At 49.7% G+C, this 26,258-nt stretch overlaps 1 protein-coding gene, 1 long non-coding RNA gene and 1 other non-coding gene across 6 annotated transcripts; 1 reads left to right on the forward strand and 2 right to left on the reverse strand.

Moving 5' to 3' along the window:
* Positions 1-1,603: 1,603 nt before the first annotated feature.
* On the reverse strand, positions 1,604-4,058 carry LOC144323597 (uncharacterized). 3 transcript variants are annotated; one of them, XR_013388999.1, is made up of 3 exons: positions 3,544-3,805; positions 2,944-3,344; positions 1,604-2,349 (listed from the first exon to the last, which is right to left on the reverse strand). It is a non-coding gene; the product is annotated as an uncharacterized LOC144323597 (long non-coding RNA). The 3 variants fall into 3 exon arrangements; XR_013388998.1 differs by having other exon boundaries at positions 3,503-3,805; XR_013388997.1 differs by having other exon boundaries at positions 2,944-4,058.
* Positions 1,764-1,913, reverse strand: LOC144324433 (U12 minor spliceosomal RNA). Its single transcript, XR_013389949.1, has one exon. It is a non-coding gene; the product is annotated as a U12 minor spliceosomal RNA (small nuclear RNA).
* POLDIP3 (DNA polymerase delta interacting protein 3) lies at positions 2,202-25,050 on the forward strand. Of its 2 annotated transcripts, XM_077914243.1 has the most exons (9): positions 2,203-2,365; positions 11,201-11,591; positions 12,304-12,390; positions 13,993-14,088; positions 15,695-15,874; positions 16,389-16,466; positions 18,607-18,736; positions 21,697-21,763; positions 22,701-25,050. In XM_077914243.1, exons 1-9 carry the CDS (start codon positions 2,307-2,309, stop codon positions 22,876-22,878), a joined length of 1,266 nt encoding a protein of 421 aa, XP_077770369.1. In that variant the 5' UTR covers positions 2,203-2,306; the 3' UTR covers positions 22,879-25,050. The 2 variants fall into 2 exon arrangements, with proteins under 2 accessions (XP_077770370.1, XP_077770369.1); XM_077914244.1 differs by lacking the exon at positions 13,993-14,088 and having other exon boundaries at positions 2,202-2,365.
* Positions 25,051-26,258: the final 1,208 nt, after the last annotated feature.

Here is a 26,258-nt window from a genome sequence, read left to right on the forward strand (position 1 = left end):
CTGCCCCCCCCCCCCAACTCTCGTGCTCTCTCTCTATATATATATAAAATAAATCTTCAAACAAAAAACACAAAACTCCAATCATATTAGAGTAAGAAAGGAAAGGAATTTATAAAAGGATACACATTTCAGGGTGGCCGAAGTCCCCAGAAGGGGGGTGGGCAGGGGTCCCTGGACAGTCACAGCCCCAGATGCAGCCCGACTCCCAGTCTCTGCCCACAGGGACGCGGTTTTCCCAGGCAGGGCACAATCCTTGGTCTATTTCCAAACAAAGCAGGACCCAGTACGTTCCCAGCAATTCCACGTTTGCTCGCCTTGAGCAAAAAGTCCTACGTGTCCATACAAGATATGGAGGGAAGCCCTGCCTGGGAGTGTGATGCTCTTCGTCCCTCCCGGAACATGGGAACGTCGCAGGCATGGGGAGGGCCCTTGCCTCAGGATCGCCACATCCCTGTCCCCACCCTCCGCGTGACCGGATTCCAGATCCCCGTCCTCCAGACAATCAGCACCCTACAAAGCTCTACACCTTATGAAATGCCTCCAAGGGAAGGTCACCTCAATGACAGCTGACCTCAGCTAATGACCTCACTGAACTAGCTTGAAAAATAACCTTTAGGTCACTTTTTTTTTTTTTTTTTTTACATTGCATTTAAGGCGTGACAGGGCTTTAACCCCTGGGGTCCCATGGCCCCTTCCACGTTCTTCTGCACCTGCCCTGCGCGGTCCAGGGGAGGGGAGGGTGCTGAGGCCCAACCTGGTCCCTGTGTCGTCGTCCACCCCCCCCCCGCCCCTGCACTTCCGGGACGGAAGGAGAGAGGGAGGCAGGGAGGGGCTAGCGGGGTCCGGTCTGACGGCTGAGGAGGTGGGACCCGGCCCAGCCCCGCTGGCTTTGCCAGCTCTGGCCCGCACACCTTCTGCTGCCAGACTTTTAACTACGGTGCGGCCTGTCAACAGTACATGAACTCCGCGGGGATCAATGCACTTAGAAATTAATAATAGTAATAACTCACAGAGCACAGCGCCCTACGTGCTTTTTTTTTTTTAATCGATTGATGCAGCAAACATGTACCTCGCGCCAAGCTTACAGTGCTGGGGCCTGGGGCTGCCATCACAGACCAGGCAATTCCACCCATGGATTGTAACGTCTATTTCCTCCTCCCAACGACCGGTCATTCGCCCGGTTTTCTAGATCATCGGGAAGATCGGAGCGACTTGCGGGGGGAGAGTCAAGCCGCCGGGAAGCGCGGCTGGTGGGACGGGACCCAGGCGGTCCTGCAGCTCCGGCCAGTGAGCAGCCACCCCGGCAGCTGCGGTTGTCACCGGGCAGCGGCTGGCCTTAACCCTTGTAATGACGGGGGAAAGTTTCAGAGAACTGGGCGAGGTCATCGGCCTAAGGCTCACGAGGCCAGACGTGAAAAGCGACTTTTATTTTCATGCACCATAAATTGCAAAACGTCCGGAAATGGGACGCCTGGGGGGCCCCGTGGCTGAGCGTCTCGCTAGGCTCAGGTCCTGATCCCCGGGGTCCTGGGACCCAGGCCCGCGTAGGGCTCCCATGGGTGCCTGCCACTCTCGGGAATAAACAAAATCTCTTAAAAACAACAAAAAAGATACAAAAACAAAACAAACCCCCCATGCCCAGAGCCCGCGGAGGACCCGGCGAGGCAGGGGCGCCGGCCCGCTAGGAAGACTTGGAGGCCTCCCCGCCCGCCCGCCCGCCCGCCGACCGGGCCGCTCGTCTGCTCTTTCAGGGTAGGGGGGGCCGGGCAGATCGCGGCTCCCAGGCATCCCGCAAAGTAGGCGGGTCACCTCAGGGGCGACCTTTACCCGCTCAAAAATTCGTCTCACATTAGCAGTGAGGATTCGGGCGTCACCCCGAATCGTTATTTTCCTTACTCATAAGTTTAAGGCATAAAGAGCTACACGTGTTACTCGCTGGGTAACGAATCCCCTTCTCATTAGCCCTACGGTGAGTAGCAGAGCGACCGTTAAACCAAGAGCCCAGGCCCTTCGCAGTTCGTCTCATTCACTTATTTAATTTTTTATATCACTCTCCATTTTATTTCTTCGCTGGGGAGAACCGGGAACCGTAGGTACTCGGAGCCCCCCCGTATGCAGATAAGCAGCTGGCGTCGCAAAGGCTCACGGGGAGCTCCCCGCCCCTTCCGGTTCTTGTCTTGGTTTGAGCTGTCGCGAGAGTTCGTCGGCCGGACGCCGGAAGCGGCTCGTTGCTCCGTAGCGGCCGAAGGGGCGGGCTCGAGGGCTGGGGGAGTCTCAGCTGCTCGCGGTTCGCTCGGCGGCGCAAGATGGCGGACATCTCCCTGGACGAGCTCATCCGGAAGCGCGGGGCTGCGACGAAGGGGCGGTGAGCGGCCCTTTCTCCCTCCGGTGCTCAGGGCCCGTGGCCTAGCGGGGCTCGGGGCGGGGGAGGGAGCGGCCCGGGAGCGAAGCGCAGCGCCGTGTGCGCCCGCCCCCTGCCGCAGCCGCGCTCCTCATTGGCCCGGCCCCGCCGCCTCCGCGGGCCCGGCCGCCGGGCGGTCCACACTGGCTGGGAGCGCCGTCGCTCCGGGGAGGCCGGCGGGGCCGGGGGGGCCGGGGCGGCCGGGGCGGGGGGAGGGGGGAGGGCTCGCGGGGTCTCCCGGGGCCGCCCGGTCCGCCCGCGGGGGAGACTGGCCCTGGGCGCCGCGCTGCTCCTCGGTCTCCGCGCCGCCTTGGGGTTAGGACGGCCGAAGTTTAGCGGGGAAGTGACCCGCCCAGGCTCCGCCGATCTGCTGCCGGCGAGGCTGCGACCCAGACCTCAGCTCGCAGGCCCTGCGCGCGCTCCCCGGCTCCGCCGCCCCCGTTAACCCCCGCCTCGCCCGTGCGGCGGTTCACGTCCCCCGAGCGCTTTCGTGCAACCACCGTCCCGTTTTGCCCCCTTTCGCAGCCGTACCGGCCCCGTACCGTATTCGTATTTCTCCCGTTTTGCAGATGACGAGCTTGAGGCCGGGAGACGTAGAGGGACTTAACCCGAGGCCACGAAGAGTTCGTCCCCCTGAAAGTTGGGGGGCTGCGTGCCTTTTAGGAGCTGGCTGAGTTGGCCTCGGGCTTGGGCAAGAAAAAAAAACAAAACAAAACAGGTGGGCCCGGAGGTTAGAGCTTCTTGATGGTTGTCGGAGAAGACTGTTGTGGCTCCGAGTGCGGAGATGATTTGCGATGAGGTGCCCGGAAGTTGCTCCGGACCCTTAAACGTGGTCCGTCATTTCCAGCCTTTAATGAGCTCCAGCTCTCACCTGTTTGAAGTGGGACTGCGGCCAGCAGTTCTCCAGCATACGTGCGGTAGTTCACATGTCCTTGTAAACTGCCTGTAAAAATGTTAGACACGGTCTTCTCGGATCGGAAGTCATTCACTGAGCAGATGCTTGTTAATACCTCCCGCCTGCGGTGGTTAGAAAGTAGATCCTCTCCTTGGCTAACAAGTGCATCCCCACCGCCCCCAGCCCCCTGCACACATCCACTGCACCTGCCGCCACCGCGTACGTAGTTCACCAGCCAGCTATGCACCTGGCTTCTGGTTCATAACAGGCACACAGGAACCGTTAATTTGCTCAGCTGTTCTCTGAGTAGCTCTCTCCTAGGTCTTCCCGCTGGTAACTGGTGTGGAATTGGTGCTCGGTCCTCTGGCCACTTCTAAGACTGAGTTTCATCAGTTTGATGGACAGTTGCTGAATGAACCAGCTACCCAGGACGTGCCCTTTCTGCAGTCACCCCCCTCTGTTCCTGACTGCAGACGGTCTGTACTGTCTGTTGGGTCTGTACTTTGTTGGCTCCGATGTGTGCAGAGTCTGGTGTTGGGCATTCGGTTGAGGATCCGTGGGATGACCGAGCACTGAGCCACCAGGCCGACCTGGTGCCCTGGTGGGCCTGTTGTTGGGTTCTGTGCCACCCTGGCAAAATGACTTCAGAGCTGGGACGTTTCCTCATTTGTAGTAATGGTTTCTGGCAGGTTGTTGAGAAGATTAGGTATGAAAATATAAAAATGTACATTTTAAAGTTTGCACCAAAAAAAAAAAAAAGTTTGCACCAGGTAGTAAGTGTTCAGCAAATGATAGCAATTATTGTGGATCTTCCCTTTAAAGGAGGAGAAGCCCAACCCCTCCCCCTGATGGGGAACATTAGGTTAGTGTTGAAGCCCTAGAGTCAAACTAAGATTTCGATTCCCTTCTCTCACTTTCCACGTGATCTTAGGTTACTTAACCATTCCATATCTCTCTTACTTATAAGATACAGATATTTATTAGGTGATTGCTAATGTAAAGTAGTTTGAAAGTATCTGATGGTTTTAAGTGTTCAATTAATGTTAGCTCTAATCATCATTACTGAAGGCTTTTAAATAAAGTAACTTTCCAGTTTTGTGTAAGAATATGTGAGAATATTACTCTGCTCTTACACAATGATTGGATTGGGGGATTGTGCAGAGACTAGAGCTGTCTACATGCTAGTTTGGCCTACATGCTGTATTTGGATTAAACCTGGTAGAAACCTCAGTTTTGGGCGCCTGAGTGTCTCAGCATCTGCCTTAGGCTCAGGGTATGATCTGGAGTCCTGGGATCAAGTCCCGAGTCAGGCTCCCTATGGGGAGCCTGCTTCTCCCTCTTCCTGTGTCTCTGCCTCTTTGTGTCTCTCGTGAATGAATAAATCTTTTAAAAACTTTTTTTTTTGTTTGTTTTTGTTTTTGTTTTTGTTTTTTTACCTTGCAAAGCCAGTGAACTACATCTAGGGCATCCCTGTCAAAAACTGAAAGGTCTCAGCTAATGGCAGTGAACAAATGTCGTTTCCTTCAGTAACTATATTGTCTTACATGCTTCCTGGAAGAATTCTTCCTTCCTGGGAACTGTGGGATGGCATTGCATGGAGGTCCCAGGAAAAACTTTGTGCTTGATAATTTAAGTAGAGCCAGTGATTATCTCTTCCTCTTAGTGGAAATAGCACAAGAACCTGTAGAAGTGTAGGGACGCCTGGGTGGCTCAATGGTTGAGCATCTGCCTTCAGCTCAGGGTCCCAGGATCAAGTCCCACATTAGTCTCCCCTCTACCTATGTCTCTGCCTTTCTCTCTGTGTCTCTCATGAATTTAAAAAAAAAAAAAAAAAAAAGGAAAGGAAAGAATGAACCTGTGGAAGTGTAAATAACGTGTTTCCCCACAGGTCATGGAATGTGCTTGTTCTTTAGTGCATCCATTCTGTTTTGTGTTCATCACGCCTTGTAAGCCTAGAAAGGGGTCATTACCATTATTACCAGGGTCCTGAATTAATCTTATCAAAAGATTTCCCTGGGGCAGCCTGGGTGGCTCAGCAGTTTAGCACCATCTTCAGCCCAGGGCCTGATCCTGGAGACCCAGGATCGAGTCCCACATCCGGCTCCCTGCATGGAGCCTGCTTCTCCCTCTGCCTGTGTCCCTGCCCCCTGCCCCCTCTCTGTGTCTCTCATGAATAAGTAATACAGTCTTAAAAAAAAAAAAAAAAAGATTTCCCTGATTAACCTGCAAATAAAGAGTTTTGTGTGATACTTCACTCAGCCATGGTGAGGCGCTGTCCCTCACCATGCACAGCTTGACTTTGGTGACTTTGGTTGCCCAAGACCTATGGAGGAGTCTCCCCTGGACAGCTCACGGCACCAACTGCAATGCGGGCCTGTTCTTGTTGGTGTTTTCCTTAAAACATGAGCGTGCTGCTGCTGGTCAAGTTTGCAGAGTCGCCCACCCTGGTTTGATTAGTTTAGCTCTTGGAAGATAATTGTCCACTGCCACCTTCTGGTTAGAGAATGTTCATGAAAGGCGGCAGGCCGTTGCAGTGGAAAGGTTGGGCATGTGCTGCCCTGAGCAGCTCTGGCCCAGATGCCCTGTCTGGGTAGTTCTTGGAGCCGTGGAGAAGGAGGTCGGTCAGCTTTTCAGTTCAGGCCAGGGCTCTGGTCCTAATACTTATTGCTTGTTTGCTTGTTGAAATAAGATAAAAGAAATGTAGACCTAAAACAAAGGGGAGGAAAATTAGTTATTATGTAACATGGAGGGGAAGAAATAGATTTAAGGGACGCCTGGTAGCTCAGCAATTGAGCATCTCTCTGCCTTCGCTCAGGGCGTGATCCCAGAGTCCTGGGATCAAGTCCCGCATCGAGCTCCTTGCGAGGAGCCTGCTTCTCCCTCTGCCGGTGTCCCTGCCTCTTTCTCTCTCTGTGTCTCTCTCCTGAATAGAAATCTTAAAAAAAAAAAAAAAAAAAAAAAAAAAAAAAAAAAAAAAGGATCTAAAACAAAACATTTGCACAAGACTTTCTTGGAGGGTAAGGGGATGCTATCCTGTTTCTCTTTGTCTGCAAAGCGCCTAATTCAGGATTGATTCTCCATAACAGAACTAAACCGTGTTTTCTCCATGTAAAGGTGACCTCAGGACACACAATTCTAACCCAGAGACCCTATGCATTAAAATCCACCTTCTACTAATAAACCAGGGTTCCCCTTTATGGGCCTGGATCCTTTGGTCTGGACATCTGTCCAGAGCCAGCTCTGGTCGGGGTGTGGCAGAAAGCACTGAGGTTCCAGTGGGGACATTGGCCCTGTCACCCCCAGCGCCCTTCCCAGAACCCCATGGAGTACCTAGTAGGGGCCTGGAACCAGGGTGGGTGCATTGTTTCAGTGTGGCAGGGTGGGGCAGGCCAGAGCCTTGCTCCAAACCTCCCCCACCCTTCTCCCAAACATTTACTGAGGCCCAAAGTGCAGAATGTGTTTCAGGAACATCAGATAGTGTACAGTGGGAGGTGAGGCTGCAGGTAGGAGCTGGGGCCAGTCCAGAGGCTCTGCTGAGGGGCTGGGCTTTGTTAGGAAGCCCTCCGCAGTTCTTGGAACAGGAGGGTAACACCATGGACTCTGTGTTTTGGAGACCCACTCCTAGCAGGAGTGTTTATTTGAAAAATTCCTGATGACTAATGCCTGCCTTGTACCCAGCACTGCTGCCTGCTGGGATGAATAGCCGTCTTTTCATGCAAGAGGAGGAGCAGTGATTATAAAAAGCCTGAACACTGAAGCCCCGAAAGCTGTTCATGAAAGGAGTTGAAAGAACTGGTGTAACCAGGGAACTGAATGCCATGAATTGAGGGGAAGTAACTTAACTCACGCTCCTCCATCCCCAGCCACGTCCCCTCCCTCTCCCAGATGGACCTGTTGTACTGTTCAGAGAGATTCAAAAGACCAGCACAAGGCATCTCGGTGATCTTTCTTGCCACACAAGCGGTCTGGTGTGTGGGTCCCGACTGAGCACACTGGGCCATCCCAAGTGTTTGCGCTCACCCTCTGGTTACTGGAGTGTGTGCTGTGGCCCTCGACGTGACTGGAGTCCTAAGCTCTTCCTTAGCCTGGGGACAGTATGCCTCATTAACTCTTCAAGTTCTGGTCTTTTTTTTTTTTTTTTTTTTTTTTTTTAAGATTTTATCATTTATTTGAGACAGAGACAACACATGAGCAGGATCAGGGGCAAAGGGAGAGGGAGAAACAGGCTCCTATTGAGCAGGGAGCCCAATGTGGGGCTTGATCCCAGGACCTGGAGATCATGATCTGAGCCAAAGGCAGATGCTCAACCGACTAAGCCACCCAGGCGCCTCTCAAGTTCTGGTCTTTATTTTTGACTCATGCTTCATTTTTGGTGCTCTAACTAGTTTCAGGGAAGTCCAGTGCATCCTTCAGCGGGACCCTGTCATCTGTGAATAACAACCGCATTCTCTCAGGGTGAAAGGAGAATGTCTGGGGTCCCTGTAGGGTCCCTGGCACTTGGTGGGCTCTCAGGACCAGAAAGTTCTTCGAGCCTTTTTTTCATCTGCCTGGTACAGGGTTGACCCAGGCGAGAAGATGCAGGGTGTACCCCTAAGAGGCTCCTGGTCCTGCAGGAGGTGTGGGCTTGGAAACAGATCCTCCTGATTCAGCACAGTAAGTGCCTCAGCTGCATTGTGTCCAGGGCTCCACTGCCCCAAGGAGGGTGCCTCGGGCTGTGGAAGCTGGTAGGGGATAAGTGAGGGAATGCTCTTGAGGGCAGGAGGCACCCCAGCAGAGCTGCGAGAGCCAGGAGGCTGCAAGCTCTGGGCTATAGTAGGCGTCGTTCACATGACCTCTTCCTGAGCACACTGGGCCGGGTCTAAGCCTTCTCACCGCCGTACAGATGTCTAGTTTGTGGCGTCCCCAGAGCCTTCCTCTTACAGCAGGAGTGCTTCTCACCGTACTCTTTTTGGTGACTTGATTTCCCAACCCAAGGCCTCTGGCTTCAGAGAGGTCCCATGCGTAGTAGATGAACAGTTTTATCTGGAGTGCTTTCTGCCAATGCTGGTTTCATCTGGATCTGGACAGTAAATGTTGATCAAAATCTTTCCCTATTTTATGAGTAGGAGGCCTTCAGTAGTAACTTCTGGTCTGAACTGATAGCCTGTTGCTTTTCTTTGATGGGCATCAATAACAGATGTAGGGAGCTGGAAACATTAAAAAAAACAAACCAGTGGGATTACCTCACCTGTCAGTGGGTCCTGGGGGGTAGGGCTTGATTAGGAAGTTTGTGTGCCTTCCATAAATTCCAGGGGCCCCTCAAGTAGCTCTGGGTTTCAGCACAACCACAAAGCATAGCCCCACCATCGCCAAGGCCTTTCAGACCATGAAACTGAGGGCGGACACTCCAGGGGTGGGCGGGTGCTGTCTGCCACACGCACCTATTTCTCTCTCCCTGATTGGGGCCTCTCTAAACACTCCATTCCTTTTGGCCTTGCTTCCCTCCCTCCTTTCTTTACAGGAGAAAATAGGACAGGGACCAATAAGCAGGGCCTCTCACCCTCACCTAATCTGACTTTCCCTCTCTCTTCCGCCTGGTTCTTGTGTGGACCCACTGGAAAGTATTTAAGTCCTAAAGTAATTTGCCATTTTTCAAAGAAAAATGGTATGTGCATCACTGCCTTGGGCAGTTTTCTGGCATACTGGAGGCAGCAGGTGTTTCCACTGGTCTAAGGATAATAAGATGGAGGTCACATTTGCCTGTGCTGGTACCTTGGGTATGCTCCAGCTGTCAGCACAGGAGCCCGTGGGCAGTCTCCTCCAGTCGGTTGGGGAAGGGTGAGGCAGTAGGAACACTCACTGACTGGCCTGCTGTGTAGGAGGCCTCCCAGGAGAGCTGGACACAATTGTGGGAAACTGTATAGGAACCTGTTTGTTTGGTGGGGTTTTGCCTTCTAACACCAGGTGGGAGATGGTGAACACTGCCATAATCCAGGGTCACTGATGGAGTCAAAGATGCAGAGGCCCAGGCCTTCACCCAGCTTTTGGATTCGGTGGGATCTGGACAGCTGTGTTTTTAAGTAATTCCACAGGAGTTTCTAATGCTCAGCCAGGGTGCAACACCACTTACAAAGCGCTGGGCCCTGAAACAGAATGAGCCCCATTCTCCCCCTCCCAGTCCAGTGGGGAAGAGAAAACAAGCAGATGTGTTCTAGGCATAAAGGAGGGTTGTCCTCAAAGAATCAGAGAGGGAGGGTTTCCCAAAGAGGAGGTGTTGCCTTGGGAGCTGGAAGTCCTGGGCGGGGCACCTGCTGCCTGAGTAGTGGTGACGGTGGCTGAAGTAGAGAGGCCTCGTGGTGCGGTGGGCAGGTGGAGTGAGGTAGCCACCGGCAGACCCCAGGAAGGACTTCAAGGGTTGTACTTGGAAGCGTCTTCGCCTTCCTGACAAGCCACTGAACGGCCAGTGGAGGAACCCCCAAGGAAATGGGGCCTGTTTAATGGAGTTTAGTTCATTTCCAATCTTAACGGTTTCTGAATTTGACGTTCTTGTTCCTAAGTGTGATAAATGCATATTTGGCCTTGTCCCTGGTTCCTGGCATGTAGTTCCTAAAACTCTAGGGAGTTTCCTGAGTTACAAGGGTGGTAGGAGCACCTTCTGTTCTAATGAGGTGATGGTTGATGGGCCCCTGGCTAGCTACAGGATGGGGGCTAGTTGCCAGAAAGACCTAGGCATGATTAGTTAGAACTTGGAGCCCTACCTCACTCCCCTCTAGGGAAGGGCGGGGGCTGGAGATTGAGTTAGTCTCCATTGGCCAATGATACAGTCAACCTTGCTTACATAATGGAACCTCCATAAAAATCCCTACACAGTGGAATTTGGGGAGCTTCTGGGTTGGCGAACATGTCTGTGTGCTTGGAGGGTGGTACACACAAAGTGGACATGGAAACTCCACATCCCTTCCCATATACTTTATATGTCTCTTCTATTTGGCTGTTTCTGAATTGTATCATTTATAATTAATAATAGTAAACTGCTTTTGCTGTGTTCTGTGAGCCATTCTAGCAAATTCTCAGACTTGAGGTGGGGGTGTGGGTCCCCTCACCTCTACCTGGTCTGTCCAAGTGTGAAAAGCCCAGGATTTGGGACTGGCATCTGAAGTGAGGGCATTTTCATGGGACTGAGCCCCTAACCTAGGGGGTGTGCCCTGACTCTGGGTAGGTAGTGTCAGAACTGAATTGTAGGACACCTGGTTGGTGTCTAGAGAGTTCAAGAACGGTTGAAGTGAGGAAAACACCCACATATTTGGTGTCACAGTGTTGTGAATGGAAACAGTTTGGACAGTGGCTCTTTTTCTTTTCTACCAAGTCTTTGTGTCTTCAGTCTGTTACGGAGCTAGCTCCTGCTCCCAGCCCAGGAGGGCATCGGCCAGCACCGGAGGCCTGGGTTTGCCAGGGGCAGGCTTGGGGACCCTTTGTTAATTGTTGCCTCTCCAAGTTGTTCAGTCCACATCACCGGGTACTGAGGGGGGTGACTGGGAGCATGGCTGTGGAAGAGCTTTGGAAATTGAAGGTTAGGGTATTTGGGGGATATGCTTTTTTTTTTTCCCCCCTTGTGGCTAGCATCATTTGGAGGTTACTGTCCCTGATGTTATCTCAGAGCACCTGATCTAGGGAGCAAAACAATCTTACCTAAGTGATAGAAACCACTAGGCCCTTCTTCCTAATTTTATTTGCAAGGCAAAGTGAAAAGCTGTAAACTAGGAAAGAAGTTGCAATATAAGTTTGTTTCAGAGAGTGACCTGATTTCTGGTTTCTCCAGGAGCTCCCCTGCCCCCCATTCCCAGTATTACAAGGGCTCAACTTCCTTCGGATCGGCTATCATCGATAACCCAGATCCGCTTCATATTGCAATTTTTTGCTTGCAGTCTCAATGCCAGACCAGGAGTCGGAGGTGTTCGATCTCGTGTTGGGATCCAGCAGGGCCTTCTTGGCCAGCCAGCACGCACAGCCACCTTCCAGCAGAGGTTTGATGCCCGGCAGAAGATTGGCCTCTCAGACGCCCGGCTCAAGCTGGGAGTCCAGGATGCCCGGGAAAAGCTTTTGCAGAAAGATGCTCGGTTCCGGATCAAAGGGAAAGTGCAAGACGCCCGAGAGATGCTAAACTCCCGCAAGCAACAGGTCACGGTGCCCCAGAAGCCCCGGCAGGTGGCCGATGCCCGGGAGAAGATCAGCTTGAAGCGGAGTTCCCCAGCCACCTTCCTGAGCCCACCCATCGGGACAGTGACCCCTGCCCTGAAGCTCACCAAAACCATCCAGGTAAGTGTGGCTCTTGCCATGTATTCCTGGGGAGCCAGCAACAACCGCAGATTCAGGCAGGGATTGGGGGCCAGGAGAGTTTGGGCAAAATGACAGTTCTCCCAAGGGTTTATATAGTAACCATATGGAGGAGAGGAGGCAAGGTTTTCATCTAGTTTTGTGGAGAAGAAAGGGGACTCCAGGAAAAGTCAGTGACTTTCTCCAGTGAGCTAGTGAGGGAGGGAAAAGAGGGGAGAAGATGGAACACTTGTGGGGCGTGTGTTGTGCGGCCAGCACTTAACACATAGAACTTTATTTCTCTCTCACTGTGACTCTGGGATCATTACCACAGTTTTATAAAAGAAGACTCTTGGTCTCAGAGATGAGAATCATTGTGCAGTAGGAGTACCAGGGTAGGAGCCTAGTCAGACCTGGCTCCCCATCCAGTGCCCTGGCCACTTGCACAGCTGCCAAAGGGAATGAAGACAATATTTCGTCTTCATAGCAACTCTGGTAACAGGAACAGCAGCAGCTGCGAACATGTATTGAGCCAGGCTCATGGAGCAAGACCATTAGGCTTTCTGTGACTCCTGCTTCAGGCATGAGGCACTCTGGAGGGCTTTTCCCACAGACCACAACTGAGTGCCACCATATTTCAAGTTCAGTGATTCCTTACTCCTGCAGAACAGACGTGGACCCCATGGGAAAAATTATGGTCTCTGTGTGTTTCTAGGTTCCACAGCAGAAAGCCATGGCACCACTCCACACCCATCCTGCTGGAATGAGGATCAATGTGGTCAATAACCACCCAGCCAAACAGGTGAGAGAGTGGGCACGCACCTACATGTGCATGAGTGTGTTGTGTACTGTGTGTAGGTGTACACGTGCATAGGTTCTGGAGACCTCTGCTGGGCGGATTAACTGACCTTAGCCCAAGGTTTCTGGTGTGAAGAATTAGAGGAACTACATTTGGTTTTTTGCAATTTCTGAGTTTTATTTATTTTTATTTTTTCAAAGATTTATTTATTTCAAAGAAAGTGAGTGGAGTAGGGGCAGAGGGGGAGAGAGTGTGAGAGAGAGAGAACTCAAGAAGACTCTCACCAAGCACAGGAGCCCATTGACTCTGAGCTAAAAGCAAGAGTCAGACACACCTACTGAGCCACCCAGGCGCCCCTGCAATTTATGAGTTTAAAAAAAATACCGGGGATCCCGGGGAGGCCCAGCAGTTTAGCTCCTGCCTTCGGCCCAGGGCATGATCCTGGGTTCCCGGGATTGAGTCCCACATTGGGCTCCCTGTGTGGGGTCTGCTGCTCCTTCTGCCTGTGTCTCTGCCTCTCTCTCTGTGTCTCTCTCTGTCTCTCATGAATAAATAAATAAAATCTTTTTTAAAAAAATACCTCTTACAATAGGGAGGAGGTGAGTATGTAAGAGGCAGAGAGGCAAACTGGAAGTCTTCTACTTTTTATTATTAAAATAGTATATGCCAAAAAAAAAAAAAGAAAGAAAGAAAGAAAAGCTCAATATGTGCTTAATATAGAACATTAGTAAAATCGAGAAAGTAAAAAGGAAAAAAGAATTCTTGTGCTCCTTCTCTCCAAAGCCAGCTGCTGTTGAAATGCTGCCCTGGCTCCTTCCTGGGTTTTTGGTTTTTTAAGTGTCATTATTGTTGAGTTAATGCCTACTTGTAGTTGTGTGTGTATTATTATCCAATTTTGTGTCCTTCTGTTTTCACTGTATAGCTCAAGCACTTCTGTGATTCACATTCACTGTAAACATTTTTAATAACTGCATAAACCATTGAATTGATGTTCCAGTTTTTAAAAGCCATTCTCCTATAATTTTCACTGTTAGAAACCCTGTGAATATCTTTGTGGCTAAAGCTTTTTCTAGAGTTTGGATTTATTTCTGTAGGCCAGACTGCCTAGGATGGACTTTCTAAACCCAGGATTGTAAACACCTGTTTTAAGGTTTTTCTAGGTGTTGCCCACTTGTGGGAAGGTAATTCTTATGAACCTGGAGGTTGCAGCACTTTTGTTAGGCCCTTGTGGGTGGAGAGCCGGCCTGTCAGGCTTTGACTCCCAGGCCAGTATCCCCCGGTTCTTTCCCGCCACCCACTTCTCCCTCCACCAACCAGCTCCACATAGTTTGCTGTTCTTGCTCCAAATGTCCTTTGAGAGCCTAAGGCCACATTAGCTTTCTTTTTGTTTTTAATGTTATTCCTTTTTTTTTTTTTTAAGATTTTATTTTATTTTATTCATGTGAGACAAAGAAGCAGAGACCTAGAGAGAGAATCAGGCTCTTCTCATGGAGCCCAGTGCGGGACTTGATCCCAGCACCCGGCGTCCTGCCCTGAGCCAAAGGCAGATGCTCAACCGCTGAGCTACCCCAAGCGTCCCAGCTTTTTCTTTTTTCTTTCTTTTAGAATTTATATGATTTGGAGGAAGATGATGACTCCGTAGCTCCCATTCCTAGTAAACAGATGAAATTTGCAGCCTCAAGCAGCTTTCTCCACCACGTGGTAAGGCATTTTATGTTTTTGCTGCACTCACCATGTGTATCTGGTCAGGTGGATGGGAGAGGTGGTGGAGAGTACGGCCTTTCAGTTCACAAGTCTGCGTTTGTTTCATGAGATTTTCAGAGTTGGCACTAATCTAATCCCTGGTTTTATAAATACTGAGACCAGGGCATCCAGTGCTATGTCCAAGGTGCCACAGCTAGCCTGTGGGTAGCCTGTCGCATCCTGAGGCTGCTAGCTGCAGCCTCCACTTGCTGCTGGAGACACTTCAGGGGCAATGGGAGATGCCAGAGGAGGGGATCCTGTTTCCTCTCCTCTGGCAGGAAATTCTGCATGTTCCCCTTCCCTCCGTGGTCAGCAGCTCTGGGCCAGTAGTCCTATTTTTCAGGAGAGGGAGCAGGCACGGGGGGGGGGGGGGGGGGGGGTGAAATATGCTCAGAATCTCCCAGCTTACAGATAGTGGATCTGAGTCAATCCAGCTCATGCCGTCTGCCTCCCTGGCCGCATCTGTCATACTCCACTGGCTGTCAATATTCAGAAAGCAGCTTGAGAAATGTGGGGTCCAGCGTGAGGAGGACATTTCATTTGATTCAGAGAAGCTAGTGAATCACCCCTGCCCCACACTCTGCCTCTCTGGCTGCTGCATCCCTTCCTTCTTCCAGAGTCAGTACCTGGCAAGTTCTGTCTTAAGTCAGCAAGGCCACCTGCTACTTTTGCCTCAGACATCTTTTGCCTCTGACACATTAATCTCAAGGAGTTTCCTGGTTTACATTTCCAAGGGACCACATCCCCAGTTAGGGGCAGCAGGAGAAGGAGGAACTGTTTCTTTTTTCTTTTTTTTTAAGATTTATTTATTTATTCATGAGAGACACAGATTGAGAGGAGAGGCAGAGACATAGGCAGAGGGAGAAACAGGCTTCTCGTAGGGAGCCCGATGCGGGACTCAATCCCAGATCCGGAGATCACGACCTGAGCCAAAGGCAGGCGCCCAACCGCTGAGCTACCCAGGCGTCCCGAAGAACTGTTTCTGCTGGTCTGCACATGTTGTCTCTGCCAGCATGTCCTTCACAGTCTGGGAGCTGATAAGGCCAGGGCTGTGCATGGTGCTTCTGTGTGGCAGAAATGGGGGCCAAGAAGCTGGGAGTCTGCCTTTCTGAAAAATGGGTTCTTGTGCCTGGCCAGCTCAGAACTGATGATTATTAGCCCATTGTGATAGAAGCATATGCTTCTGTCATATCTGAGAATGAACTTTAAGCTTTTGGCCTTCTGATTAGTCCCAGATTGTAGGGGTTTCATAAAATCTAAATGGTATGGGTAGACCTGTGGCTCCAGGCCAGACCTGCGTGGAAGTTTCTCACGAAGGGCTTCATGCACTGGAGAGTGACTTTTTTTTTTTTTTTTGGAGAGTGACTTCTATAAACATGTTGGGCAGACTGCATATCTCCCCTCCCGCCTCTTCCTTGGGGGAAGTCACTGGTGGCTTTTTTGGCTCCAAATCTCTAATGGAATTGGGGAGTTTGGAAGCCTTGGGGGTGGCGGTTGCCAGCCACATAGGGCTTCTCTCTTGCCTTCTCTAGCTTTTCAGATTCTTGTCCGCCTCTTTGTTTAGGCCGGGCTGAGCAGTTCCAAGTTCTCCATGTCCAAGGCCCTCCCTCTCACCAAAGTGGTTCAGAATGATGCTTACACAGCTCCTGCCCTCCCCTCCTCTGTTCGGACAAAAGCCTTGACCAGCATGTCTCGGACACTAGTGAACAAGGAGGAGTCCCCCAAAGAGCTGCCGCCTGCTGAGGTGAGGTGAAGGTGAAGGAGAAGAAGTGACTGCATCCATTGAGAGTCAGCCTGTGCTGGGTGGGCAGTGTATCATGTGTACTCTGTGGAGTCCTCACAGCACCTCCGGGAGGTGCGCATTGCCACCGCCATTTTACAAATGAGTGCGCCAAGACTCAGTGACCACTGCCCTCAAATGCTTCTGGGCCAGTGGGGGAAACAGCTGCAGATAGAGCAGTTTTGGTGATAGAACAGAGGTCTGCCCAGAGAAGAGCAGCTGGGAGTACTGAAGAAGGAGCATTTGATTCTACGGGGCAGGTCGGAAAGGCTTTAAGGAGAAAGTGTCACCTGAGTTGGATGGGTCTTGAAATGTGATTGGCATTCCATGCAGAGGTTCAGAGGCATAGTGGTGGGGCATGATTGTGACAGGCTCTCTAGGAGGCTTTTCTCTGGGCCTTCTGGTCACTGGCCGGAAGTGCATGCTGCTGCTGAACCCACAGCTATTGTCTGATTCTGGGAACTGTCTCCTCTGGCAGCCTGTCCTCAGCCCCTTGGAAGGCACCAAGATGACCGTAAACAATCTGCACCCTCGAGTCACCGAAGAAGACATTGTGGTGAGTACTATGTCCTGCCAGAACTTTAGATTCAAACCACTTCTGTGTCAAGGGACCCCAAGACCACCCCCAGGTTCACTCTCTAAGACTCACAGGACTCCTCATAGAATCATGTCAGGGCTAAGGCTTATTACAGGATACAGCAAAATCAGCAAAGGGAAAGGTTTATGGAGCAGAGGCTGGGGGAATCTAGGTGCAACTTTCTGGATTCCTCCTGAATCGAGTCACACGGAATGTATTTTATTCCCCCAGCAACGAGCTGTGACGCATGAAACCAGGGAGCTCGTTACAGACTCAGTGCCCAGGGTTTTTACCAGGAACCCATCGTGTAGGCATCCTTTGCCCATGCTGCATACCAGCATTCCAGACTGCCAGGAGGAAAAGCAGGTGTTCAGCATAAACCACATTTGCACAGTTTATACTCAGTGAGCCACTCTTATCAATTAGGGTGGTGGGAGCTTTCCCCAATTCCAGGTTCCCAGCCACCAGCCAAGATCCAGCCTTGGAAGCAGGTCTTTTAAAAGATAGCAGTCAGGCTGGCTGTGTTAACTGTTCTTTGCAGCTTCTAAACCAGGGCCAGGGCATGGTGCTGAATGGGTCTTGACTGGGATCCTCTAGTCCCATGGCTTACAGCCCCATTGTTCTTATTTTCCTGTGGGTCTCTGGAACTTCTGCCTCCTCTAGGGGTTTTCATGATTCCAAAGTAAAAGCAGTGAGACAGATTGGTGTTATCTGGTGATTGGCCCTTCTGGATTGGCCTGGTCTGTTCTGTCCTGCCCTTACCCTGAGCCTGGTAAGGATGTAGCCAGGACTTCTCTTCCACCTTGTTTTTGTTTTTTAAATAACACTCTTAGTTTAAAAATCTACATACCCTTTTAACTCGGAGCTGTTGAATCATAGAAGAAATGCAGCTGCACTCCAGCCTCTCTCTGAACTGAGTTTCAAGTTCTTTAACAGCCCATAATGGCCACCACGTTTGACGTTTCAGGTTTTAACTATGAAACACGAGTGCTGTGTGATAGCTTTGAGAAGTAAGCAGGCTCACCAGGAAATGGTACACACAATGGAAATTGTAGCCTCCTTTGTCTGATACTTGGCAAATTAATAGAGAATTAAAACAAAGTTTTTTCCTGATTATAAAAGTAGTAGTAGCTACTGTTTATTGAGCACTTATTATGTGGCAGGTAATTTGTATGCAAGATCTTTGAAAATACAGAGTAGTGAGAACTGACCACCATTCAGAGTGGACACCAGTAATAGCCACTGTCCCTTCTTTACCTATGTGGATAATGTTTAGAGAATAGTAGTAATAAAATTGGTATCACACTTAGTATTCAGTTCCATACCTTGGTTTTGGTATTTAACATTTTCACTTTATCACAAAACAGATTGTTTCAGTGACCTTCTCAGAAACCATTCTGTCCTCATAACAACCTGGTGAAGGGAGTCACAAAAGAAGAAATGGCATGGGTTGCTAGTCAGCCTTTGTGATCCATCTCCTCATTGTCTTCCTTCTCTGGCCTTACCTCCTGCCCTGGAAAACAAGGCAGGGGTGGGGAGGTTATCAGGGGACATGAGGATGATAGTCACACACATGTACAGAGAGCACTGCACTAAAAAATGACTTTTCAGCAACCCTGGGAGGAAGGTGAAACCATTCCTTTTTTTTTTTTTTTTTTTTTTTCCCCAGAAGAGAAAACTCATGGTCAGGGAAGTTAAATAACTTGCAGATTCCCTGGTGGCATATTTACCACTGCCTTTGATGAGCTACACGTTCCTTTGCATGACAGGGCCCACAGAGAAATTCTCTGTTTCCCTTGTTGAGAAAGTGGGTACCAAAGCAGGAAGACTTTGGGGGTGCCTGGCTGAAGGACACAGGGACTTCAAGGCTTATAAGCCCAGACCCGTGTCCTACTGCCAGCTCAGTTTGCTCCCTCATCTGGTCCCACTTGGAGAGGCCTGTGGATGTCCCAAGGATACTGCCCAGACCGGCACCTCCCCAAATCCTGGGCGCTGAGCATGTTCAGCTGGAGTGTAGCCACCAGTCTACCCAGAGCCCTCTCTGAGTGTGTAGATGGCAGGCAGGCAGGGTAATGGTTCCAGATTCTTCTACAGCCCTCACCCATCTTATTCTTTGCAGGAGCTTTTCTGTGTGTGTGGAGCCCTCAAAAGGGCTCGGCTGGTCCATCCTGGGGTAGCAGAGGTGGTCTTTGTGAAGAAGGATGATGCCATTACTGCATATAAGAAGTATAACAACAGGTGTTTGGATGGTAAGTCAAGGAGAAACCAGCCACTTCACCTTCCCGCTGCCCACGGCTCACTACCCGGCATTAGGCCTTCTGAGCAAGCTTTCCTCTGAGATGAATGGAAGGACTCCTGATGCATTCCTCCCTCTGGGGTTTCCCTTGCACAAAGAGCACACACAGATGTGCAGTCCCCTGAGCTGCCGGCTTTACAGGACCTTGGGTTTTCACCCAGTCCTAGGACTTCAGTTTAGCGAGCAGAGAACACCATTTCTCCATGGGTGGTTCTCTTAGAGGTGTTGCTGGGGAAGCCAAAAGTCCTAGCCGTCTCCTTCCAGATGTTGGTCTCATTATTTCTGGGCCAGTTTCCTCAAAGGCCTGAAGCCTTGTCTAACTGTTAGCACCTGGGTGAGCTCTGCTCCTGGGGAGCAAGCTACTGATTTTACTGAGCTCAGAGTCACATTATTTATCTCAGGATAGCCTGTGGAGAGAAACTGTCTGCTGTGTCCCTTTTGTCCACTGGTTAGTTCTTTCAGTGTTTATTGAGTACACTTGTGGACCGGGGACCTGTGCTAGAGATGCAGAGACTAATGTAACACAGAGTTTTGATTTGCATTTCCCTGTTGGTGAATGATGTTGAGTATCTTTTCCTGTGCATATTCACCATTTGTATATCTTGGAGGAATGTCTATTCAGACTATTTGCCCACATTTTTTTTTTTTTTTAAGATTTATTTATTTATTAGGGAGAGTGAGCACACAGAGGGGGAGGGAGAAACAGATTCCCCACTGAGCCGGGAGCCTGAAGCAGGGCTCAATCCCAGAACCCTGGGATCACGACCCAAGCCAAAGGCAGACACTTAACCAACTGAGCCACCTAGGCACCCCAATATTTGCCCACCTTTTGAGTTTAAAAAAATTATTTTTGGGGTCCCTGGGTGGCGCAGTGGTTTGGCGCCTGCCTTTGGCCCAGGGCGCAATCCTGGAGACCCGGGATCGAATCCCACGTGGGGCTCCCGGTGCATGGAGCCTGCTTCTCCCTCTGCCTGTGTCTCTGCCTCTCTCTCTCTCTGTGACTATCATAAATAAATAAAAATTTTAAAAAATAAACAAAATTATTTTTAAGAATTTTTTTTTTTTTTTTTTTTTTTTTTTTTTTTTTTAAGATTTTAGTTATTTGTTCATGAGAGACAGAGAGAGGCAGAGTCACAGGCAGAGGGAGAAGCAGGCTCCATGCAGGGAGCCCGACACAGGACTCGATTCCGGGTCCCCAGGATCACGCCCTGGGCTGAAGGTGGCGCTAAACTATTGGGCCACCAGGGCTGCCTTAAGAATTCTTTATACTTAATTCATCTCTTATCAGATAACTGATTTGCCAGTATTTTCTCATTCTGTTATCTTTTCCCTCTTTTTGATCTATGCATTTACAGCTATTCATTTTTCTCTAAGCAGTGCTTTAGCTGCATCCCATGGATTTTAGTATGTTGTGTCTTTATTTTCATTCATCTCAAAGTATTTTCTGAATTCCCTTGTGATTTCTTCTTTGACCTGTTGATTATTTAGAACTGTTTAATTTCCATGTTTTTGTGAATTTGCCAAATTTCCTTCTGTTCCATTAGTGTTTAAAGAAAATATGTATTTTGCTGCTGGTAGGTATCTGTGAGGTCTAGTTTATAATGTTCGAATCTTCTGTTTCCTTGTTGGTCTTCTGACTGGCTCTTCTTGCCATTACTGAAAGCGAAGTATTGAAATCATCAACTGTTTACTTTTTTGCTTTGTGTGTTTCAGGGTCTGATGTTAGTTGCATATGGTTATATACGTATATGTTAGTTGTATGTATGTTTATAATTGCTTTTTTCCTGGATTGGCCCTTTTATCATTACAAAATGACCCTCTTTTTCTCAGGGCCCCTGGGTGACTCAGTTAAGCATCTGACTCTTGGTTTTGGCTCAGGACATGATCTCAAGGTCAGGGGTCAAGTTCATTGGGCTCTGAGCTTTTCGTGGAGTTGGCTTATGATTCTTTCTCCCTCTTCCTTCCTCCTGCCCCTCTCTACTCACCTGTGTGCATAACACATGCTCTCTCTCAAATAAATAAAATCTTATAAAACAAAATAATGACCCTCTTTGTCTCTATGTAACTTTTTTTTAAGTGTTTTGTCTTATATTAGTATAGCTACTTCAGCTTTCTTGGGGCTGCTGTTTGGGTGATAAATCTTTTTTCATCCTTTTACTTTCAACCATTTTATATCTTTGAATCTAAGGTGTGTCTCCTATAGATAGCATATTGTTGGATCTATCTTTTCTTTAATCTAGTTTGACCATCTCTGCCTTTTGGATTATTTAATCCATTCCCATGTAATGTAGCACTTACTTTTTTTTTTTTTTTTTGCATGACATGAATATTTTCTAGCATGACATTTTAGGCCCTTGAAAGATTTTTTTCACTATATGTTTTGAGTCACTACTGTAACGGCTGCTCCAGGGTTCACAGTGTATGTTGTAGTTTACCAGAATCTCTTTCAGATAAATACTAATTTAATTCCAGAGAGGTAGTAGAAGTGTTCCCCTCTATGGTTCTATCCCTCTCCCTCCCTCTTGTGTGCTGCAGTTGCTATGCTTCTCACATGCTGTGTAGAGGAGCAGTGCGGTTTTGGAGCAGTTAATCCTTCACCGACAAAGTGGAAGTCTGTACATTTGCTTTTGAAGTCTTTTTTTACTTAGTTTCACCACATAAACATTTTCCTTTACTACTTCACAAATGGGTTTAGAGAGAGTTCTCCCTTCAGCTCTCACCTCCTGCTCAAAGCGAGGTCTGTTACCACGTGCTCTTTTGTGGGGACCTCATGCCCTGGGATCCCCAAAGCCTGGCACCCCTGTCTCCCGTCGTGGAGCCAGAGCTGCCAGAGTAGGGTGTTGATCCTTGGTGATGGAGTGGGCAGCTCTTGTCCTTTCGTCTTGCAGAGCCCTTTCCTTGTTGGTTTTTCAGGGCAACCAATGAAATGCAACCTTCACATGAATGGCAACGTTATCACCTCAGACCAGCCCATCCTGCTGTAAGTCCTGAAGGTGCTGGGGACCGGGCGGAGCTCTTCTCCAGGTTTATGCTGTGTGGTTGGCTCTTGATCCTGCAGGGATCGTGCCTGCAGCACCGCTTCCCTCTCCGTTTCTTCTGCGCTGTGGGCGGACGGGCGTCGGGCTGCTGAACTTTGTACAGAGTGGTGGTCATTTTCGCGGGGGATGGACCCCACGCTCAGCTTTATGATGTAGAAAGTCCTGTGACGGAGGTGGGAGAGCAGCCAGCTGTGTGTACCGTCCCAGTGAATGGAAAACCACCTCATGGGCTCTGATGGAGGTGGTGCACAGTGCCAGCCCTTGTTTTAGGACACGCGCCTACGCATACGTGCCTGACCCAGGACTGGGGGGTTTTGAGGCTGAGATGCATAAACTATAGATTGGCAGGACATCATTTTATAGACAAGGAGACAAAACCTCAGGAAGATATTAGACTTGCCACGGTGGGAGGGGCAGGCCGAGTTTGAAATTTAGAAAAGCCAGAATTTGAACCTCAGATATTGAATTGTGTGATTTGGACAAGTTTGTTAAGCTATGGTGCAAGAATAAGTTGTATTCTGGAAAATAGGGGTTTTATGACCTAATACGTTTGGGAGCCATTGGGCTAAACAGCAAAGTTGACTTCTTTACTTTAAGACTTCTCAAAATACATAATTCGCTGATGTGTAAGTGACTGTCTCTGAAGGGCCTGCAGCATTTCTTAAAACCCCAGATCACAACAGGCTGCATTTCAATTTTGTCATCAGCAAATCCAAAAATGATAGATTTGCTATAGAATGTAATGAGATCAAGGAGTACAGAGCACAGAAAGCATTCTGTTCAGCACCTAACTTTCCTAACAAACTTAGTAAACAGTGAGTTCCCTCCCCATCTGAGGGAAAACTGACAAGGATTTTGACTCTTCTCTGCTCTCCACAGACGGCTGAGTGACAGCCCCTCAGTGAAAAAGGAGAGCGAGCTGCCTCGCAGGGTGAACTCCACTGCCTCCTCTAACCCTCCTGCCGAAGTGGACCCCGACACCATTCTGAAAGCGCTCTTCAAGTCTTCGGGGGCCTCTGTGACTACGCAGCCCACAGAATTCAAAATCAAACTTTGAGCAGGGGAGTGAGGCAGCCAGAAGCGGGGGCAGAGGAGGGTGGCTCTGTTTCCTAAAGCAAAGCTTGTGACCAATGGGCCGTCGGACTGGAAGGCCCTGAGCGTGGGAAGGGCCGCCAGGGGTAGAGAGCTTCCTCACTGGACGGGACCCACCTCTCTGTTTTGTGTCCTACCCTGTGCTCTTCTGTACGTTAACATTTCCTGTAGTCTGTGTCTTCTCCCTCCACCTCCTCACCAAGGTAGGCTCGTGTTGCCCAGAGCATCCCTCCCCTCTAATCTCAGTCCCAAGCAGATTTCTTGTCTGAAAATGGTACCCTCAGTTCTCTGGCTGGCTTTTTGGGGGCCCCATGGAATGCAGGGCTGAGGCCTCTGTGAAGGACACTTTTCTCTGGGAGGTGAAGAGCTGCCTCCCCTTTATCTTTTTTTAAACTTTTAAACGAAGTAGGGAATGGGAGCCCCTGCCCTCCTAGGGGAAGCCAGGTCAGTGTGAGAGCTGTGCCGCTCACCTACCTGGTCATTGCAGGTGGCCTGGGTGGGGATCAGGCCACAGCCCTCTTGTCCTCTCGCCACAACTGGCTCTAGACAGTGTGGTCTGGGCACACATGGCAAGGGCAGCGTGGGGCTGCCGCTCTGCTGGGAAGAGCATCCCTGGCTGCCAGGTTATCTGAGAAGGCCTGGGCCATCTCTGGTGTCTCAGTCAGCTCTCACATTCACGTTTCCCTCTCCCTGGGTTCTGCTGTGTGCCCTAGCCCAGCTCTCAACCTCTGGGTCTCAGTACCAGGAGGGGCGTGCACCATCAGCCCCCCAGTTCTCACCTGGCATGGCGCTCCTCAAATGCCAACTCTCCGCTAGTTGATTTTTTTTTTTTTTTTTTAAACTCTGCCTATTCTGTGACTCTGAGGGCCTGTGGGATTATTTGAATGGGAGATGTTGACTTCCTCCCTCTTTGTTTCTGGCCTCGTGCCTATAGGACAATAGGAATGCTGAGAGAGGCACAGATCCAACTGCCACCAAGGGGTGCTGTTCCCAGTGTTGTGACTGACACATCCATCCTTGACCAGAGGGGTCTTGCCCTGCCTTGGGAGCAAAGTGCGCAGGGAGTGCTGGGTGGTAGGGAGGGAGTGGAGAGAGCAGAGCCGACCTCCCAGGTGAGCTGCTAGGCTCTCCCCTCATAATGGTTCCAGGTGTTTGGGCAGAACTGTAGCCACCACGGGTGGCCCCTGCATACCAGACTGCTTGGCTCCACTGCCCTCAGGCTCCTGCCACGTTGTTGGGACTGCGGAAGGAATCCAGGCTGGCAGAGCCGGAGTGAGTTGGGCAGCAGGCTCGGGGATCTCTACCGAAGCAGCAGCAAGCACTGTGAAAGGCAGAAGTCTAGGAAATAGAGGGGACCTGAGACACAGCCTTTTGTGGCCTGCTTGAGGCCAGTCCAGGGAAGACACATCTGGAAACTCATGTTTCAGAGTTCTGTTTAAGCAGGAAAGACCCAGGCTTTGAACACCGCCCAGTCCTCAAGGTCTGCGGTTGCTCAGGCTTTGGAAAGTTGCTCAGTCCATGGAAAGTACCTGATGGTGCTCCACCTTCTGGTTCTTTAAAGAATGCTGCTTTTGTTCCCTTGTTCCCTTTCCCCCTTTGAATGGGTGCAAACTTACTTCTCAGCAGCCGGAAAACATTCCTCCTACACCTTCCCCTTCTTCTTCCACAAGAACACCCACAAGGCAGTAGGACCTGGTTTTTCAGGTACTAGGGACAGTTGGATCACTGCTTGGACTCTGCTTCAAGTAGGGATGGTGAATATCCTCCTGCCTGCATGGCTTTACCCTCCCCTCTCCCCCACCTGTCCCGCCCCGTCCCCCAGCCCTGTGCCAGGCTGCTCTGGCTATCACAGAGTTCACTGAGCCCAGCTGCAACCCTCTGGCCATCCAGACCCTGTCCTCTGCATAGCCATATGGTACATTGCAGGGTGGAGCCTGTTTGCCTGCCCTGCTCTACAGGGTGTCATCATGGAAAATGGAAGAGAAGGTGGTGGGCCAATCCTCGTGTCCCTCTTCACCTCCCACCCCTCCAGGTTCCTCGTGTGTATCTCTTGTTCAAAAGGAGAGGAAGAGACATGAAGGGATGGAGGAGACTATATGTTACTTACCCATTTCTGAATAAATATTTGTTATTCCTACCTTTGAGCTGCTCTTTCTTAAAGGATTCTGAGTAGCTTTATGGGACTCGGCACTAGAAAACAGGAATTTGCCTCTGCTTTACTGCTTACCAGCTATGACCCTGAGGCATTTGCTCACAGGGCTTGCTGAACCCCGGTCCCCACAGCTGAGGATGTGAGCATTGATGTCTGTGAAGTACCTGGCACAGTCACTTAGTACGTTCTGGGCCTCAGTAGCCTCACTGGGTATTAAGTATGGTCCGCTCCAGCATAGAATTAGGTCTGTTCGTGAGGAACAGGAGAGCCTGAATGTTGCCCTGGTTTGAAGAAGTCCGATTCATGGGTGAAACTTATCTCTTAGATCAATTATGCATTAGAAAAATTAATTTGTTGATGGTTTTTGTGTATGTGGTAAAATACACATAAAATTTACCATCTTAACTATGTTTTAAGTGTGCTCTTCAGTGACATTAAATAGTCACATTGTGCAGCTCACCACCATCCATCCCCATACCCTTCATCCTGTAGATCTGAAATGCTGTTTCCATTCAATAACTCCACATTCTCCCCTCCCCCAGACCCTGGCAACCATCATTATACTTTCCAAGATTTTGATTACTCCTAGAAGAAGAATCCTACAATATTTGTCTTTTTCTGACTGGCTTATTTCATTCAGCATCATGTCCTTAAGCTTCTTCCATGTAACATATATCATTTTTCTTTTCCAAGTTGAATACTACATTGTATGTGTATGCCACATTTTACCTGTCCCTCTGTAGACAGGCAATCAGATTGCTTCCATGTTTTAGCTGTTGTGAATAATGCTGCTGTGAACACAGGTGTCCAGATCTAAGACCCTGCTTTCAGGGGCACCTGGGTAGCTCAATGGGTTAAGCATCCGACTTCCATTTCAGCTGAGGTCATGCTCTCAGGGTTGTGGGATCAAGCCCTGAATCACACTGCACGCTGGGCATGGACTCGGCTTAAGATTCTTTCAAAAAAGAAAAGACCATGTTTTCAATTTCGGGGGGGGGGGGGGGGGGTCCATACTCCGATTAGGAATTGCTAAATCATATGGTAATACATATTTGTAATGTGAGGAGTTGCTATTCCAGTTTCCATAGTGGCTTTACCATTTTGTATTTTCATATTGTTTATTATGGTATAAGTGGGACAACTCTTCTGGGAAGGTGGAATGGCAGTACTTAATCCCTATCCACTAACTAGAA

Source organism: Canis aureus, chromosome 11, assembly GCF_053574225.1.
Source record: "Canis aureus isolate CA01 chromosome 11, VMU_Caureus_v.1.0, whole genome shotgun sequence".
Lineage (NCBI taxonomy): Eukaryota > Metazoa > Chordata > Mammalia > Carnivora > Canidae > Canis > Canis aureus.

Excerpts from the sequence above, each read along its gene's own strand:
- POLDIP3 (XM_077914243.1), top strand. The coding sequence starts at position 2,307 with ATGGCGGACATCTCCCTGGACGAGCTCATCCGGAAGCGCGGGGCTGCG. Across the intron at positions 11,592-12,303 it reads AGCTCACCAAAACCATCCAG|GTTCCACAGCAGAAAGCCAT; the intron begins GTAAGTGTGGCT and ends GTGTGTTTCTAG. Across the intron at positions 12,391-13,992 it reads ATAACCACCCAGCCAAACAG|AATTTATATGATTTGGAGGA; the intron begins GTGAGAGAGTGG and ends TCTTTCTTTTAG.